The sequence below is a fragment of the Heterocephalus glaber genome, unplaced genomic scaffold (assembly GCF_053883595.1).
Source record: "Heterocephalus glaber isolate CG9 unplaced genomic scaffold, H.glaber_assembly_v1.0 deba00000942, whole genome shotgun sequence".
Taxonomy (NCBI): Eukaryota; Metazoa; Chordata; class Mammalia; order Rodentia; family Bathyergidae; genus Heterocephalus; species Heterocephalus glaber.
The window spans coordinates 2,118,794-2,137,381 of NW_028258174.1; the positions used below are offsets into that span (position 1 = coordinate 2,118,794).

Here is an 18,588-nt window from a genome sequence, read left to right on the forward strand (position 1 = left end):
CAAGTACTCTAGTACTAAGCTACACTCCTAGCCCCTTTATTCTGCTCTTAAATTTAGTTGCTCCAACAAATAAATGCTGCCCAGGTCATATTTTCATTTCATCACATGGGGAAAACACTGAAGTCTCCCCAGACTGCTTTGTAGTTTGTCTTAAGTGTAATTCTCTCAAAATGAATCACTGGATGGGTGCATTCTATGGACTGCTGGAAGAGATAAATATCACCAGAAAATAGTTCCAGAATATCTCCTTATTCTTGGACTCCCAAGAAAGTAACAATTAAAATTAAAGTTTAACTGCTTGGTGTCCATTAAAGTTCCTCTGACTTTCTCTGGGCTGGTCAAATATGGATGGTCATAGTATGGATTTTTTTGTTGTTGTTTGTTTGTTTTACATAGTATGGATGTTTATAGCTGCCATTCAAATACCCCAAGAAGTTCACTGACCAATGGGCATCCTTATTCTTCAGAGTCACCAAATAAGGCAATTTCTGATACAATTTCAGCAAGGCATCCTTGAAATGCTTGATCTCATACTTCTGTGCACTGTAATAAATAAATACAGTTTTGATTCCATCTTAGAGTAATTAATCTAAACTTTCCCTTCTGGAATGTAAAGTAGAAAAATGTTCTATAGCTCTTTGAACATTAGTCTAGAAAGAAAATGTCTTAAACATTCTGGTTAATTAAATCCTAAAGAGGTGGTACAAACTTTTCATGATTAATTGAAACATGCATATTTTGACTGATGCACATTTATATGACATCATATGAAAATTTTATCGTGTCATACAAACTGTTCATTCTGGGAATGTGATTTAATGCTGTAAACATTCTGCATTTGTTGTTGTATTGTTCATTATGAAGAAATCAAAGGCTAGTGGCTATGATAATGCACTATAAAAATCTGCTGTGTGAATCTTTGTTGAGTTAATGTCAAGTCTCTGATGGTACAGACCTTTAGCCTAGAAATGAGATAGGAAATTAGGTTATAGTATCTCTAGTTTGAAGAATTTTTTTTTTAAATAGAAAAACTTTTAAAGCAGATCAAGTGAGACAAACTTAATTGCTGGGGCTTTCTGTTTCGCTAGTGAAAAGCATGAATGTCATTACCAGGTTTCAGGTTAAAAAAGACATCCTTGGAATGAATCAATCCTTTTGGCTGTAATTGTTTACAGAAAGTTCACTTTTTTAGAGATATAGTCATACTAAGATGGGGCACAATGTCATATCTGGTGGCAGAATTTGAACTGTATTTTAGTTGACAAAAGTAATCTAGATAATTACAGTTCTTTTCTAGTTTCTTTCTTTCTTTTTTTTTTTTTTGGTACCGGGGATCGAACTTGGGACCTTGAACTTTTGAGGCAGGCAGTGGAAACACTGAGCTAAATCCCCGGCCCTCTAGTTTCTTAAGAATAATGTTGATATCAATAGCTTACAAGACTAGAATATCTGACCTATCTAAAAATGTTTTCTTGAACTTTTGGAATAACTTTTTTGAGATCAATAGCTGTCAATAGGGCTGGGGATTTAGCTCAGTGGTTCCGCCACCTGCCTGGAAAGCACAAGGACTGGAGTTCGATCCCTGGTACCAAAAACAAAACAAAACAAAACAAAAATAGCTGTTAATAAATTAGATGACAGAAAAGTAGAAATCTGATGGAAGTTTTCCAAAGTATTTGCCTTTGTGAATCAGAATTTTATGAAAAATGCATGGGAACACTGACTTATTTAACAAGACAGATGCTAACAACCATTTAAGAGTTTTCCAACTGTTAGCTACAAAAGCTCACAATTCTTTTGTCTCATTTTTCCATACTGTTGCTTTGCAGTAAGAATGACTTACAAAACTAATCTGTTTTAAAATTCTACTTTTTGTTTATTTGTTAGGTCTATGGTAAGAATGCATCATTGCCTCTCTTTAGAAAATGACAAGTGGGCCTGTCTGGATGATGGAGTAAAACATGAGAAAGATCCAGGAGCTGCCTTCGGGCCCCAAGCATCCTCCTCCAGACTAGGCCCAGCTCAGGCTAAGCACCAGCCTTCTGATAGTGTTGCCCTCCACCCTTTCTCTCTCACTTTTAGTCCATTAGAATTAAAGGCCTAGGACTTTAAAAACAAATCTGATGTTTTATTTCCCAAACTAGACTATTTAAGGAAGAAGCGATGAGGGAAACCTAATGCACGTTCCCAGATGGCTCCTTGGGAAATTGGTCTGGTCATTAAACTGTGACACCAAGTGATTTCCTCCATAAAAAATTTTTTTTTTTTTTTGGTACCAGGGATCAAACTTGGGACCTTACGCTTGAGAGGCAGGCGCCAGAACCACTGAGCTAAATCCCTGGCCCAAAAAGTTCTTTTCTTTACAGATTTCACCAGAAACAAGCTTTTTGGCAATAGATCCTTTGTGAGAGTGTTCTGTTGAATCATCTTCTTTTTCAGGAATTTAAGACATTAAGGCATTTAATTGGGAAAAATAGAAACAATTAGTGCTAGTTAATTGATGATTGAGTATTATTCTTAAAATGTTACTCCTAAGAAAATTCTGCCTCATGTTAAGGTAAATTGTACAGCTTTGTTAATTTTTCCTACCACATAATACTGTGCCAGCATGTAATATCATGGTGTAGTAGAAATCATATAAAATATAAATAAAACCTTTCTTGAATAGAAAAAATTACTACATGCAGTAATTGTTTTCATCCAGATTATGACTTTATTTAAAGAAAGTTATGTTATCAAAAATGTCTAACATCAAAAAATAATTTTTTACACTGTCTTATTTGATAATAATAAATCACAATTTATAATTTATGAAATAGAAAAGGTCATTAAAATGACAATGTTTATTCCTTTAAGATACATAAAATGCTGCACATAGTTTTGAGTGATGATACTCAGGGGGAAAGAAGCCATATCACTGCATTACAAATTAGTTTGCTTCTAATTTTGCAGGCTGATGACCACACTGCCTCAAACCAAATCTTTTCCCTGGAAATGGAATGATTGCATGACAGACTATATGAACCATGAATATGTCAACAGCTCATGGAGCAGGCCTTGCTTAGCAATTAGTCTTTAGGGGATTCTATTCAGAATCAGACAACACTATACCAGAGCTTGTTGGGAATTTTGTGATTACCATTCATGTCTGGAGCATGAGTCTGGGTTAGTACAAAAGACAAAACCAAAAACAAATACCCATTTTCATAGAGGAAGAAGAGTTATGACTAATAATGCAACCAATGAGACACACATAGACACACAGAGTTGGGAGGACAGAGAACACTTGAGAGACAGCAAAAGCCCCTACAAGGCAGCAAGGAAATATTTCTTAGGTTTTTAAAGTTACTTTTAGCTGGGTGCAGTGGCACACACCTGCAATTCTAGTACTCGGGAGACTGAGGTAGGAGTATAGCAAATTTGAGTCTTGCCTGGGTAAATTAGTGAGACCTTGTCTCTAAAATAAAATAAAATAAAATAGGGCTGGGGATGTAGCATAGTGGTAGAGTGCTCCTAGGTTCCATCCCCAGTACCACACACACACACACACACACACACATGCACAAATCTCTTTTAGTTCTCCCTCCCCAAAAGGCCAGTGTTTTTCATTTGAACACTACCATCCCATATCCCCCACATACCTTCCCCTCACCCCTTACTCGGGGTTGATCTCCAGGGCTTTCAATGAGCTGAGCTAATGCATTTCCATAGTGTAGTGGTTATCATGTTCGCCTAACCACAGTGAGCTGAGCTACATCCCCTGCCCTTTTTTGTTTATTTTTTATTTTGGTACCGGGAATCAAACTGGGGACCTTGTGCTTGCAAGGCAGGTGGTGGAACCACTGAGCTAAATCCCCGGCCCTTGTTTTTTATTTTGAGACAGGGTCTTGTTAAGTTATTAAGTTGCCCAGGCTTGGCTCAGCCTCCTGCCTCAGGATCTCAGTGCCAGGATTATAGGCATGCACCACCATACCCTGCAGCCATCCCAGTTTTTTGTCATAATTTCTTCCCACCTGCACTATGATTTAGTCTATATTTTATGAACTGACTCTCTTTAAAAGACTGTCTTTGTTTTAATCGGTAATGGTTGTGATATCATTGGCTCATTGTACTAGTTAAATTTGTTTTCTTCTCATACAAAAGAAAAGAAATGCAGCAATTTGAATATTAAAAATATTCACACACCACCTGAAACCACTCAGAGCATCCCATCAGTCTGGCTGAGAATGATCTCACATCGCCATTACCATCCCTCCATCCAGGGGCCGAGAACCACATCGCATCAGAGAACGTCAATCAGGCCTCCAGCTCCCTGTGGACAGCAGCGCTGGACAGCTGCCTTGTAGGAAACTGCTCAGTGAGCCAGGCCTGTCCCTTCCCATTGCCAGAATCTGGCCACTCACGGCTTTCCTGTCTTTGACTAAACACATGGCTTGGGAATCATTATATTGCAAGAGTAAATAACAGTCCATACCATTTAGCAGTAATAGGGAGCACACGATCGTTGGGCCTGGCTCGACTGTTGAGGTTCAAGCGAGGGCATCGCGTTTGTAGGTTGGCACTCTACAAATTGCCCCACCCGACACGGATCAGGTAGACCTTCACCAAGATCTTTGTAAAAGAGGGGTCATTAATTTTATAAGCTTGATCACTTTATTGCTGGGGCTGGTTGAACTAGGCAGATAGAGACTAGGTTAGAAGTCATAGGAACTCTTGTGACTCTGCAGCCACGCTCTGATTTTAAAGCAAATGTCTTTAGGAAACTGTAGTCCCCCTCCTCGTTGCTCTAAGAGCCGACCATCCTAGTTGGTCTGGAAATGAATCACATCTAGGAGTTCTAGCAGGTGCAGGATGTGTCTAAGTTTGAAGGGATGTTTGCTTCTGATATGAACATTTTTCTTATACTTTTGTTATAGAAGATGATGTGTCAAATGTACAAATAATGTGTGCCTGGTGCCAGAAAGTGGGAATCAAGCGCTATTCCCTGAGTATGGGAAGCGAGGTGAAAAGCTTCTGCAGCGAGAAGTGCTTTGCAGCGTGCCGGCGAGCCTACTTCAAGAGGAACAAGGTAAGCGCCGAGGGAGGCTGCGCGCCCCCTGCCCCGCGTGCGCATGCGCCTTGCAGCCGCTAGCCCTACGCTGCGCCCTGGCCCTGCTCTACTCCCATTCTTTGTCTGTCTATTCTTCTCTGTCATGCTTAACCTTTTGGAATAAGGGTTCCCCCTCTAACGTGTAACCTGTTCTTCAGTATCTCTTGGCTTGGTGTTTGAATTCTGAGAGGGTAAATGAATCTGATGAGGACACCGTGACCATAGCTGTTGTCCTATTGGAAAGTTGCTTTCCTCTAGTAGAGGGCGCAGTCTAGAGCCCACGCAAAGTGCGTGGGAGAGGGGTCTTTTGAGAGCCGAGCAGCTAGCTGCAGAAGAATGGCTAGAAAGCTTCAGTCCACTCCTTGTTCCCAGGGGGGACCATTTCTGTTGCTTTTACCAAAACCCGACCCACAAACTAGGCAAGAAAAGCGTCAAGCCTTTCTTGACACTGTATGTTAAAGTGGATTAATTTTCACAAAAGGAGAAATTACTGTTATATAAACCAGCATTGCTCACACAACCAAGCACTTGTGAGAAGCATGGTGGGTAAACACAGGAACAGCCATGGTTATACTTTCTATTTTGTTTTAAAAGACATACTGTCCTCTTAGAATAGTATTGACCACCACAGATGGGAAATGAGATGCGTGGTGTTTTGACAATCACACACACACACACACACACACACACACACACACACACACACAACTAATTTCTTAATCCTTACTTGCTATACATAGCATTTGCTGCCAGGTACTGAAATTCCTAGTCCTTGATTATTTTTCATTGATCTGTAAACCTTAATTCCTAAAATGGCCCACATTTTGCTAAGCATTTCCATAATACAAGATCAAAATCTGCCCTTTCTTGAAGCAAACAATTTTTTTTTTAAATCTAAAATTTGCAATCCTGAAATGCTAATCATGGCCTCACCACGTTGCAAGAAGCACGGTTGCATCAGATTATCTCCTGCACATTTGGGTCACATTCATTCTGCCAAAAACACAATGCCTAAAGAATTAGGCTGCAGATTTCAACAGGGCAGAATTTTAGTAGCAGTCTTTAAGAATTAGGCTCATAATCTTCACTGAAAAAGGGAGGCAAGTAAGAAAATTGTTTGGAATTCTTTTGGGATGATTGACAAACAAGCTCACTTTCCCCTGGGGGAGAGCAGTGATGAGCGGGAGGAGGGTGGGAAGGAGGACACATGGGAGACACGTTTTGTTTTAATAAAGGGGGATTAAAATGATCCTCAAAACCATGGGGCCCCCATTTTGAGTACTGAGCACTGGGGTTACAACCCCAGGAGTGGGTCCAGAGCTTTCTTCTTCAAAGCCCTACTTACCACAACAAAATACTTCACATTCCATCTCAGAAGATGGCTGCAGAACAGGCCTTTTTGTATTTCTATAATTCTGAAGGGTTAGGATCTGAATTTTGATGGGCTGTTGGTAGTAAATAAAATCAAGCAAGATCCATTTGTTACAACCCTGGTGATACATGTCACACTTTGCAAAGTGACTTGACTTTGTAGTAAGCCTTGAAAGAAATACACCTGATATCATTTGAAAAAGCAGTCCAGAATACTATATAATATATAAGCTTTTAAAAATCACTATAAAGTTTAAAGTCAAACTGAATTTAAAGCTTCCACAGTATATGTTTTTGAAAAATGGATAGCTGGAAGCCAGGATAAGAATTAGTATTTGGAATACTTACAGCAGGTAAAATCAGCAGTGAGAGGAGGACCATTTATATTTCACTTCCTACCAGGAGTAACTGGGGCAGGTCTCTGAACATCTTGAAAAACCCGGGAGTTGCAGGGGTTTGATGTTCAGCCAGTGACTTTGCGGGCTAATCCCAGGAGCCCATTAGTGTACATACAATACATGTCTTCTCTGCAGTCTTCACTCTTACATATTTCAAAGCTCTGCCATGCTCTGCTTTCTCTTTTTTCAAATAGAGAAATAAACTTGTCATATCACTTGCTGGATTCTTTTAATTTTTTTTTTAATTTTAAGAGTGTTATTTCTGTAACAATATTATATTGTATTACAAAAAACATGTACAGCAGCTGCATTTCTGTTAACTGATAGAATTTTGTGGTCATTTCATTTTAGACTTGGGTTTCCTAATGGATTGAATTAGACACCAGCTTCCATCTCACCATTTCTAAGAACTGTTGTAGTAAGTCCCAGAGTGTTCCCTGGAAGGCAATAGCAAAAGGCTACTTCTCTTCTTGTATCATTTAACAAAGTCCTTAGTCCTCATTATTAAAGTTGTGAATATAATCTTAGAAAAAGGGAAAAATTCTTCCCAATTCTACATAAGTTTTTTTTTTTCTGGCTAAATTCTATACTTTAAATATTGAGAAATAGATGGAAAGTGGGGTGAGTAAGTAATGTATGTAGAATAGAATTTTGTCTTTAAGTATATTGTAGAATTTTTAAAAAACATGCAAAATTAACTATGCTGTAAATTATGGTTTATAATGACAGCCCATTTCTTGCTGGATAGCATGCTGGGATCTAAAAATGGTCTCTAAGTTGAACCCAAATTGCATACATAACTTTACAAAGAAAAATCCTAGTAGAAAAGGTAGCTAATTAGGAGCAGTATTCAGCTGACCTCTGTTTTGTGTCTGAGCAACACCTGCATTTATGAATGTAAATTGGACAGCTGTGCCTGTGGTCCCTGTGCCTTCCTCATCACAAATGCTTGGGTACAGAAGTAGGCATTGCTTTGCTTCTAAAAACAAAGACAAAAATAGCCCAACACTCAAAAGGAAGGCCCACCGAAAGTGGACTCTGTAAATTTCATTTGCTTCTCAAGCCTTCCTCTTTTCTTTGGATCTCTGGGTGTGTTGAATGGAGCAGGCTGAAAAAATGTGACAGTCATCTCACAAATACTGGCAGTATGCAATCAGGTGGGATAGAAAGAAGCCAAGTTAACCCTTTATGACTTATAGGTTACATTTTTTAAAATGAATTTGAAATTTTGTTTCAAATTGAAGTGTTATTTGGATTACTACAAGTATATACACTTTTTACAAACTACTGCTAAACACTGCTGGGAAAAGATGGTGAATTACAGCTGTATTCATAATGTTGCTATTCCCTGGTAGACAGGCCATAGTGGGAAGAACCTTCTGTTTATATATAGATGATGATAATACTACATTAAAAACACAAGATTTTATAGACAGAAGCCAAGTTTGCATATGATACATTTAAGATTTCCTAGCAATCACTATAATAATAACAAATATTCAATGTGAGGAACATTGTATAATAAGCATTTCTTTCACTTTCAGCTTATGTCCCTGGATAAACAAGATCTCATTAAGAGAATCTCTTTTGGAGGAACCCACTGCTAATTAGCATGTATCATATTTGTAGTTATATTTGGTTGAGATATAAACTATATTATATTACACTATATTTTACTTGCACATATCCTACGAAGAATTTCTTGGTTTCAGAATTAATCATAGAATCTAGTAGTGCAGAAAAAAATGTGTAACAATTGCCTTGTTAATCTAGTGATTAACTTGTCTACTTTTTTTTCCTTTAAACACCTGCTAGACTTAATTTGCAAAATGGTTATCATTCATGAAGGTTTGGAGAAGGACATTAAGAAAGTACTTGCAGTTAATGTCCCCTGACTGCCTGCAGCTCAGGCCACAGACTTGTTTTTGCCATTGTTTACATATATCCTTGGTCCACAAGTAAATGAGCCCAGGAGGCCTAAGAATTCTTGTGGATTTACCTTTTTGCAGGTGCCATGGAACCTACTGGGTCTATCTGCAGTTTGGCCTGCAGGATGATGGCCTTGGTCCTGCAGTGACTATTGAAACGGTGGTATAAGTCTGCCCACCCCCTGAACGTATGTGTAGAGTAGCCTCCTTCTCCCTGGACATTTGTCTGCTGGCTAGTCAGTGGCTGACTCCTCTTTTAGACACAGCAAACAGGGTTGTCCTCAGAAAGCTCTTGGAAAAGAACAACAAACCCAACTGTTTTCTTGTTCTTTTGTATTTTGAAGTATGGAGTGGAGGTGAGGTGCTGTGAATGAAAGCTTGTGAAAACCAATAGCAGAGGAGGGGTAAACAGTCCGTAGGAGGGGTACAGCAGGAAAGTTCTGGCAAGTGAAGTAAAGCATAGGTCAGTTTGAAGTTTAAAGCACAGGCTCTTGAGTAAAGCCAGAAAGGGCTTGAGGGTAGCAGTTCTGTAGGTGGATGGGACACAGTGTCCTAGGAAGCCATCTGAGGCTTGGGGGACAGCATGTGTTCTTCATGTTTACCAAAACACTTGAAAACCATTTGAGAAAGCCTAGTCTAAAGGATACCTGGAACACAATGTTTGTACGAAAAGAAAGGCCTAGCAACCACTTCTGGTTTTTAATGGACTACATTTTGGAAGATTGTAGGGAAAGCAGAGAAATAATTCTAACCCATTACCCAGAATGGATGTCAATTTCTGAATGATACTAGATATTTTAGATTAAATGTGAGGAGATGATTAAAACTAAAATGCTTTAAGCTCCAGTCTGTGTTCAACATTTCTTTTCAATGAATAGAAGAAAGAGGGGGATTTTTCATAGATCTGAGTCTGATCACTTGGGAATCAATACACAGGTCTATTGACATATATGGTGGAATGTTAATTTTCAGACACAGTGAATCTCTAGCAGTACTTCTGGTGGTAGCTAATGCTATTCACTTAAATCAAGTTTTTCTCATCTGAACCGCTGATAATTATCCAATCCATCTCAGAGGCATGCTCCCTTTTAACATTAACCACAGTGTCAGATTTCATCAGGCACATTGTGTTCTGGTGACTGTTGCTGCAGAGTGATGAATGTGCACATTTGGAGTTCATAGTCCAAATGTCTGTTTGGGCAGTGGGCAGTCAGTAAACAAATGATCAGTAAGGGATGTATTCATTTGGAATGTACATTCTCCTTATTGACCCAGCCACTTGCATTGCCAGGTTTCTCACCTTGCCACTAACAGTATTTAGGTTTATCTAAAGAATGAATAAAAAATTATCTAAGAGGTTGTGGTGATGTGCTTCTCTCACCAGAAGCTTTACTCAGCACAGAGTTATGTTTTGTGCCTGACTTTAAAAAGGTGACATGGGACCTTATTAATAAGACGAGAGGAAAGAAAAGATTCTAAGAGTACTAGATGAGCTGTCCAGAGAAACCAAGAGAGGATGATTATGCATTTTCCTAGAATTCTAGTTATGCTCCGCTAATTCAAATGCTTCATTAAACATGTTAAATATCTTAAGTGCATGCATACGAAGGCAGGTGGCTTGTCTTGAGATATTTTTAAGGTAGTAGGTTAGGTCCAGAATTTCTTTCATACACATTTACAGTGTCTAGTCCCCAAACCTAGTATACTCGAGAGGGCCATATATAGCAGATCCAAACAGTAAGCATGCCTGTGGTTACTTGTAATTCCCCTCCATTTCAATATCTCTGGCTAAGCAAAAATGTGAACTGGGAAAGTCATGTGTAATTCTTTGTTTCTTGGGCTCTTTGTTCATATTATCACAGATTACAGTGGAATAAAGGAAAAAAAATGCTATAGATCCCTGCTTAATTTCTGCCCCAGCAGTTCAGACTGAGTGGAAATTCCCTGTGTTATAGTCTACTGTTAGGTGGCCATGCACACAGTGGAATCTAATATCTGCTGACAGACTGTCTTTGAAAGTTACAAACATCATTCTGTTGCATCCTCTGTAAACACAGGCTGTGGGCCAGAGCTGGGCACTGCTACAAGCCTTCGAAGGCAGATCAATGGTTTAATGAATCCATAAAAGATGCTTGGACTCTGCTGCAATTTACTGCACACTCCAGTTAAATGAAACTCCTGTAGTCTTTAACAAAGATAGAGATAATCAATGGCTGGGGCTAGAAGTCAATGTCCAGTAATCACAACCTCCTAGAATTTGTATTGTCTCACTGTTAACAGAGTCACATTCAGGCTTCAAGGCTTACTGGGTCTCCATTGATACTTGCTCAGTGTTTGAGAGCTGAATTTGGTCTGGTCATGGCATCATCTTAGTAGTGTTGCTTTTGTGAAGACTGTTTTAAAGCTAAGGAATATTATTTAAAATAGCATTTCTTTAAAGTGATGAGATTAAGCTGTACATTTATTGTACAATTACATTTATTATAACATAAAATGTCTTTTCAAGTTGTCTTCATGATGAAAAGCAAATAGGGGAATAAAATCTATTCATGATTAAGTCCTTAAAATGTCAAGTTGCATAGTGTTGGAGAGCCCCGATTAATTCTTTCTTAGTAAAATATTCCTCATTAGTTTGCTATGGTTAAGGGTTAACCTCTCCTGTTACAAACTCAGATATTAATGTATTTTCTGCTTAATTCATATTCATATAGAGGAAATATAGTTAGTAGATATGATTTTTTTTTACTTCCAAATGTGCTTTGGCAACATTATACTGATTTATGAGAGAGCTTTGGAGGCAAGTGGGAGATTTCCTTCATAGATATGTTGAAATATATTTAAAAATACTTAACCACTTTTGATTGTGGAAAAATAACTGTCGTGACTTTGAAATGATTATTTTCCCACAGAAATAGTAGAATTTATGACATAAATCATAGATTTTTGTATCCAGTTTTTGTCTCAAAAACTTAAAATGTCTTAATGTTTAACTTTTTTGATCAGCTAATTAACATTAAGAGCTAGAGCCTACCTCAGTGTATTTTGGAGCTTCAGTGGGTAATAGGAATTTCAACATAGTATGACTGCTAAACTCCTTCACAGGTCTTTTGCCAAACACTCCATGATAAAGTGGGGATTTCTATATGAATCCAATAACTATTATGTCATTTTATAATCTGTCTGGACAGACTGGTTTGTATTATTTAAAATATGGTGAGCAGTTTTATATTTACACATCCAGCTTTTTGTTATAAGAATCTTTGAAGGCCCTGACACTTTCTATGTTCATTTGTAGGACTATATGTTTTATAAGTTGGAGAAATTTACGTTGTTTGTGTCAATTTACATTGCCTGATGATAGGAGGTAAATGCCTCCTTCCTGGTTTTGTTTATTTTTAGCCAAGTTTACAAAAAACCACCCTGTTCATCTGTTCATTCTTTGAAAAATAAAATAAAAAGCTACAAGGAACTCTTACAATGAGCTAGCCATGTTTTAGGTTTAGTAGATACACTATTGAACAAGATAAAAGATCTCTGTCTTACAGGAACTTACATTCTAGTACAGGAGATTGATGGGATAGAAATGTAAAATATTTATGCTATATATACTATAATTTCAAGTAGTGATAAATGCTATGAAGAAAAAGTAGAGTGAGGGGATTCCATTATGGGATGCTGTTTTATATCTGGTGATCACTGAAGTTATCTTTGAGGAGGAGGTAACATGAGGATAGGATCAGAAGGAAGTGACAGAGCTAGTGTATGAAGAGCTTTTAGCAGACAAAGAGGAGTAATAGAAGTGGAAGTTGTAAGACAGAAAAAGGCTTGGCTTTTTTGAACAGCAGGAATAAAGGTGGAATGTCTGGAGATGAATGGTCATGATGATTAGGGGCCAGATCGTGGAGGCTAGAGTGGTAATGATCGGGATCTCATTCCAAGTGTGATGGTAGCTATTGGAAGCTGTTATGTAGGGTGAGTGATCTGATTTTAATTAATGATTGGACTTTATTTTTTGTTTTGTTTTGTTTTTGAGATAGGGCCTTGAACTCCTGGCAATCCTCCTGCCTCAGCCCCCCAAGTGCTGAGATTACAGGCAAGTGCCACCGCACCCAGCTGTTGATTGGACTTCTATTAAAATCTTAAGATCCTAAATGCAACAAGAATTTGGAGAATAAGAAAGGCAATAGAATTACCATCAAAGTTGGGTGCATCCTATAATAGAAAGTTAATATCTTATTCACTGAATTATTCATTAGTAGTTTTGAAACATTTCCTGAAGCAAGTGTGTTGAACCAAGTTAGTGTGTGTGTGTGTGTGTGTGTGTGTGTGTGTGTGTGTGTGTGTGTTTTGAGCCAGGGAGAGGGTAATGTAAGGAGGAAAGGGGCCAAGGATGGACATTGTTAGTTAAATGTTCCAGCACAATGGTTTTCTTTCTGTAGTGTACATGAGACATGGCCCCAACTCAGTGGGAAGATTAGGATGTCAAAAGGCCAACTCCACACAGAAAACCTAGGCCTTGGGCTGGGAGACCTGCTGTATTCCAGCCCTTCTCAAACTCTACCCCTGCAGGTAGCATGATGAAAAGGAGCTGGTAACTTTGAAGGAAACATCTTTGGGTGAAAAGACTATTTTGAAGTTTACCCTGTATCCTAAGAGTAGACATAATTTGGTGGTTACTTATACAGTGTATCAGGATTTTTAATGCAAATAACATGACACCCAGCTTAATTGGTTTAAGCAATAAAAGACATCTTTTCTCTGATGGAGTTATAAAGTCTTGAGTTAGTGTATTCTTTGGGGTAGGGTGATCTAGCAGTGCAGTGGTCTTATCATGGCCCCAGTTCTTTCCATTTCTGTATTCTTCTGCATAGAGTTTTGACCATGTTCCAAGGCAGGCTTCCCAGAGGTCATGGGATGGCTGCTGGTAGCACTTGGGGCTGTAGGCTTTCTTACTCCCATCCAATAGAACGAATGCCTCCTACCGTTCCAAAGGAGAGTCTTGAAGCTCATTTTCATTGTACTTACATCTCATGCTTTTACCTGAATGAGGGACCATAATTAGGGCAGTTGAATGTTCTCATTGGCTTGAGCCAATCAGGTCTTTCCTCTGATGTTGGAGTTGAGCTCATTTTCTTCTATACTCCATGGAGAACAGGAGTTACCAGAATGAAAATCTGAGAACTGTTTTGAGGGAGAGGATCAGAGTGACAACTGATGATAGGTGATAGCAAATGTTCACTAGAGAGAAAGGGGGGAGGTGAACTCAGAGATTATCTCATGAGCTTGAATTCTTTACACAATGAATGTATCATGCCTATCTATTCTTTTTTTTTTTTTTGGTACCAGGGATCAAACTCAGGACCTTGCACTTGCGAGGCAGGCGGTGGCACCACTGAGCTAAATCCTCTGTCCTTGCCTATCTATTCTTGTCATGTAGAATAAGTAATCTGGAATTCTAATGTGCACTGAAAGATAGGCATACAGTTTACATTTATCATGGTATGCTTAGATGAGCTACCTCTTCTACCCAAGACCCCTGTTTTGAGAAACCTGATCTTTAGAATGCTGGCTGTAGCATGGCTTAAAACATGACTCTACTTTTTTCTGGACTCTAGAACATGGGATTGTATAGAACTAAAAGGGATTGTGTTTAGCTGTTAAATATCTCCATTTATGAAGAGGAACAATGGTGGTCCATATGTATGTAGTTTCATTAGTATATGTGGCCTGGGAGACGTCAGCCAAGAGCCACGTTGGATGTGCGGAGACAGATGTTTTGTGCTTATATGATGGGGTGAGCCTGCTGGGAAACCCACCAAGAGCTCACCTGCTCACGTATTGAAGTTACTTATACTTTCTCTGTATCTGAAAACTATATCTGCTAAACAGAAGGGAAAGGGGAATGTTCAAAAGACTTGTGATTTAGTCCAAGGCTGAATGTATCACGTTCAGGTGGTTGAAGGACAAAGAGGTTTTGAAGCTTGTGACTTTCAAATATTTATTAATTAATTAATTTCTTTATTCAACAAATATTCATTCATTCTACCAACCCATGGGGATTTGTTGCTTGCCTGCTGGCCTCTGCCTGCCCTGACTTTCACTCAGTTGCATAGACCCCAGTGTTAGCATATTAATTCATTTCAGAGAGAGAGTACTGACAGTTTGTAACTCCTGAAGGTAGGAACATTTTATAAACAAATAATAATAAAAACAATGATAACTCTTAAGAGCTTAAGCATTTTTAATTATCAAATCTATCAGAAAATCACTCATATTAATAGAGAAAAGATTGGGTGAAAATGGGCTGATTTGAGAGAGGAGAATCATGTGTGATAAATACTGTCCAGTAAATATGGTTGAAAATAAATGGTGAAAGTCACTTTTTGATGCAAACAGTCACATAAAGGGCACATACTTAGCCCCCTACCCCTCCCTGGGTGTTAAGAGATAGGATTTTGTTTTACATAGAGAGAACTATATAGCTATGTTAGCGTTTAGTGTAAGGGCAGATAGGAAGTTTGGTAATGGGAATTCCAGGACAGAGAAATGCTGATTGAAACTCAGGTCCCCAGACCAGACAACGGTGACTGAATGCAAACAGTGCAGCATGTCTGCTGGCAGGATGACAGAGGGTGACTGTTGTGGCATAGTGGTGTGGTGAGAAGGAACAGGGTCTTCTCCCTTTCTTTGTGTTCTTTGTTTCAGCCTGGTATCTAATTTTAGTGCCTAGGATCAGGATGACAAGTCTGTAGAGATGGAGTGACAAATAAGCAAGTAAATAATTTGGATGTTGTCTTTCTGGGCCTACCTGGCTGATGTGGTGAATACTCTAAATGAGAGGTGTCTGCATTGATTTCAGGATACTGAGTGGAGGAGCTGGCCCTTACCCACACCTGCAATTCCAGATGAATGTGCACCAGGGACCTCCAGTGTACCTGGAGTTGGCAGTTCCCTCCCCAGTTCCAGTAGCTCCTGAAAACTACACGTAGTGACAGTCATTTCCAAAAGAGGCTGATTTTAAAACTGTGATGAAAATGGCTAACAGCAGGCTGAAGGTTAAAGTAAAAAACTTAAAACCATAAAATCTGCCTGGAGGCTATTTAAGCAAACTGTTTTAGAGGCACAGATGGTTCATATACCTCTGAGCCAAAAACAAAAAGTAAAAAGGGGACAGTAAAGCTGGTGTGATTAAGCAGACAAGTATGAAAGTTTTATTAGTGCTAAAAAGGCATCCTTTAGAAAAGTGAAAAATCTGTCCCAGGAAACTTGGAAGATATGTTAAAGACCTATGAGAAACAGAAGGCAAACAGGTGACGTTTCAAAAGCAACCATGAAGATGAAGATCCATAATGGGCTTATGTACACTGGACACCCGAAGCTGTGTTCAGGGGAAATAGAGAACAGTGGAAGAGAAAGATGCAGTGCACAGAGGATTGGGTGTGGCTCCTTTGTCCTGTGTCAGTCTTTGATGTAGCCTGGATTTTATAGAGATTTAGTAAAACTTTAATAGTGATTTAAATCTCCAAGGAGTATCAGCTGGAGCAAATTTAAGAAGGTTAAGTGCCACTGGGGATAGTGGCTTATGCCTACAATCCCAGCACTCGGGAGGCTGAGGCAGGAGGATTGCTGCAAGTTCAAGGCCAGCCTGGGTTACATAGTGTGGGTTCAAGGCCAGGTGGAATGACAGAGTGAGGCCCTGTCTCAAAAAAAAAAAAAAAGAAAAAGAAAAAAGAAAAGAAAAGAAAAGAAAGATAAAAGGCTAAGTGCTATAAATCAGAAGGTCTCAAGCATATGAAGAAAATAAAATATGATGTGGCTGATGAAATCATAGATGAGAAAGCACCCAGCTTCCAAGGTGTTCCCATGCACACCCATGTACCCTGGCCCCCCCCCACACACATTGCACAGAGAACCCTGGGAATTGAGATTGGTGAGGTTATCAGCATTATTTGGAGAATAATGCTGGACAATACAGAGGTTGCACGGGCACCATTTGAGAAGGCTTCTCTGAGGAAACAAATAGTACTTACTTGTTTCTTGAGTTAGCCTTCAAAATAAACCTACATGAAAATGGCCAAATATAGCCTCCTGAAAAGTAAGGTAAGTTGTTTGGATTTTCAGAAATCCAAGTAATTCACTTAGAGTTTGTCTGACTCCCTCTGAAGGGACCCTTGAGGAAAATAAACAGCTGAAGACAAGGAATAAAGCCTTGCCTTGGGTTAAGAACCTGGATAAGAAGTGGATAATATTCCTTGGAGGACATGTTAATTAATAGCATACATCTCAAGGGTGTATATTAGGAGCACTATCACTTACTGTAGCGATTGCTTATTTGGAAGTAGGTGACAGAAAGGAGAGAACATTTCCTATTTTCTCTAAGTTGCTTTCATTTGAAAATTCACAGGATTGCCTCTTTATGTGTTCCATCTCCCAAAGATCTCCACAAATATATTTATATAAAGAAATATCCTGCTCTAAAAATATATAAATATCAAGAGGTAACCTAACATCAGATATAATTCCATCCACTCAACTCTCAACTAGCACAGAAGGAAACAAAAAAGTTTTAATTCTCATACTCTGATATCAATTGATTCAGCTTCCCCAGAGAGGGAAATTTGCCAGTCTGTTGCCTGCCTAGAATTAAAAAAAAAAACCAAAAAACCTTTTAAATGCTTGATTGCATTAAAGACTTTTTAAAAAAGTGGACAAAATATGTCAGACAATATGCTGACCATCAAGCTACATTTCATTTTCACAGGAAACATGTAGCCTTTTTTTAACCTGATTTTTTAGGGTTGGTTTTTTTTGTTTGGTACTGGGCATCAAACTCGGGACCTTGCACTTGTGAGGCAGGTGCCAGAACCACTGAGATAAATCCCCGGCCTTAACCTGATTTTTTAATAAAAGGCTAATGCTAAACTTTAGAAGCGTTGACATAGAGGATTAAATATATTTTCATTAGACTCCATGCTATACAAATATGGGAAACAAAAGGCTGTAAAGGTATAGTGTTGTGGATGAAGGAATCAATGGTAAAACAAAAATTAGGGAAGATAAATGTAATGAAAGTGTACCCTGCTTCTTAACAGTCAGGGGTAACCTTTGTAGTTGGCCACTGTGGAGAAAGACTGGGTCAAACTCTGTGACAGATGGTTTAATACATTGTGCACATATTAATCCATGAAGGCAGCCCTGGAGATGCAAGTAGGTTGCTAATGACCATGGATAGCAGTTGTGAGCTGCTTCTGCTCTTGTGGTTAGGTTTCAGATGTCATGCTTCAGGGTTTAAGTTGATGAGTTTCTGGGCTAGGAAAACATTCCTCCTTTGTGTTTGTGTTTGTCAGCTTCCTGTCACTATCACAAATACATGAGTTAATCAACTTATAGTGAGACAAGGTTTATTTTGGCTCACAGTTTTGGAAGTTTTAGTCCATGATCTGTTGGCTCAGTTGCTTTTGGACCTGTGGTGATGCAGCACTTCCTGGTGGGAGAGTGTAGTAGTAAAATTTCTCACCTTAAGGTCAGGAATGAAAAGAGAGAAAGGAAGGGATAAGGGTTCCACAATACCTTTTGGGGACAATCCCCAATGATGTAAAGACCTCCTGCTAGACCCCAATGGCTATATGATCCACCGTCTCTCAAGGATACCATCCTGGGGATCAGCCTTTAACACATAGGTTCTTGGAGGACATTTAAGATCCAAACTGTAGCAGTACTGCACTGCACAGCCAAGGGACATGCTTCTGGGAAGAGGTGATGTCCATTACTCCAGGTGAATGAAAGAGAAAGAAGGTAGATG

General features: G+C 38.9%; 1 protein-coding gene across 7 annotated transcripts in view; it reads left to right on the forward strand.

Moving 5' to 3' along the window:
• Nucleotides 1–18,588, forward strand: part of Sobp (sine oculis binding protein homolog) — a 155,227-nt gene that overhangs the window by 34,650 nt on the left and 101,989 nt on the right. For 6 of the 7 annotated variants that reach the window (XR_015450332.1, XM_004855430.3, XM_021236877.2 and 3 more), the window contains exon 4: nucleotides 4,917–5,068. Coding sequence is in view for 6 of the 7 variants with exons in the window: in XM_004855430.3 (XP_004855487.1) it covers nucleotides 4,917–5,068 (152 nt within the window). In the remaining variant the exon portion in view is untranslated. Of the gene's footprint in view, nucleotides 1–2,952; nucleotides 3,166–4,916; nucleotides 5,069–18,588 lie in introns of all 7 variants that reach the window. The other variant, XM_087208717.1, reaches the window with a different exon arrangement.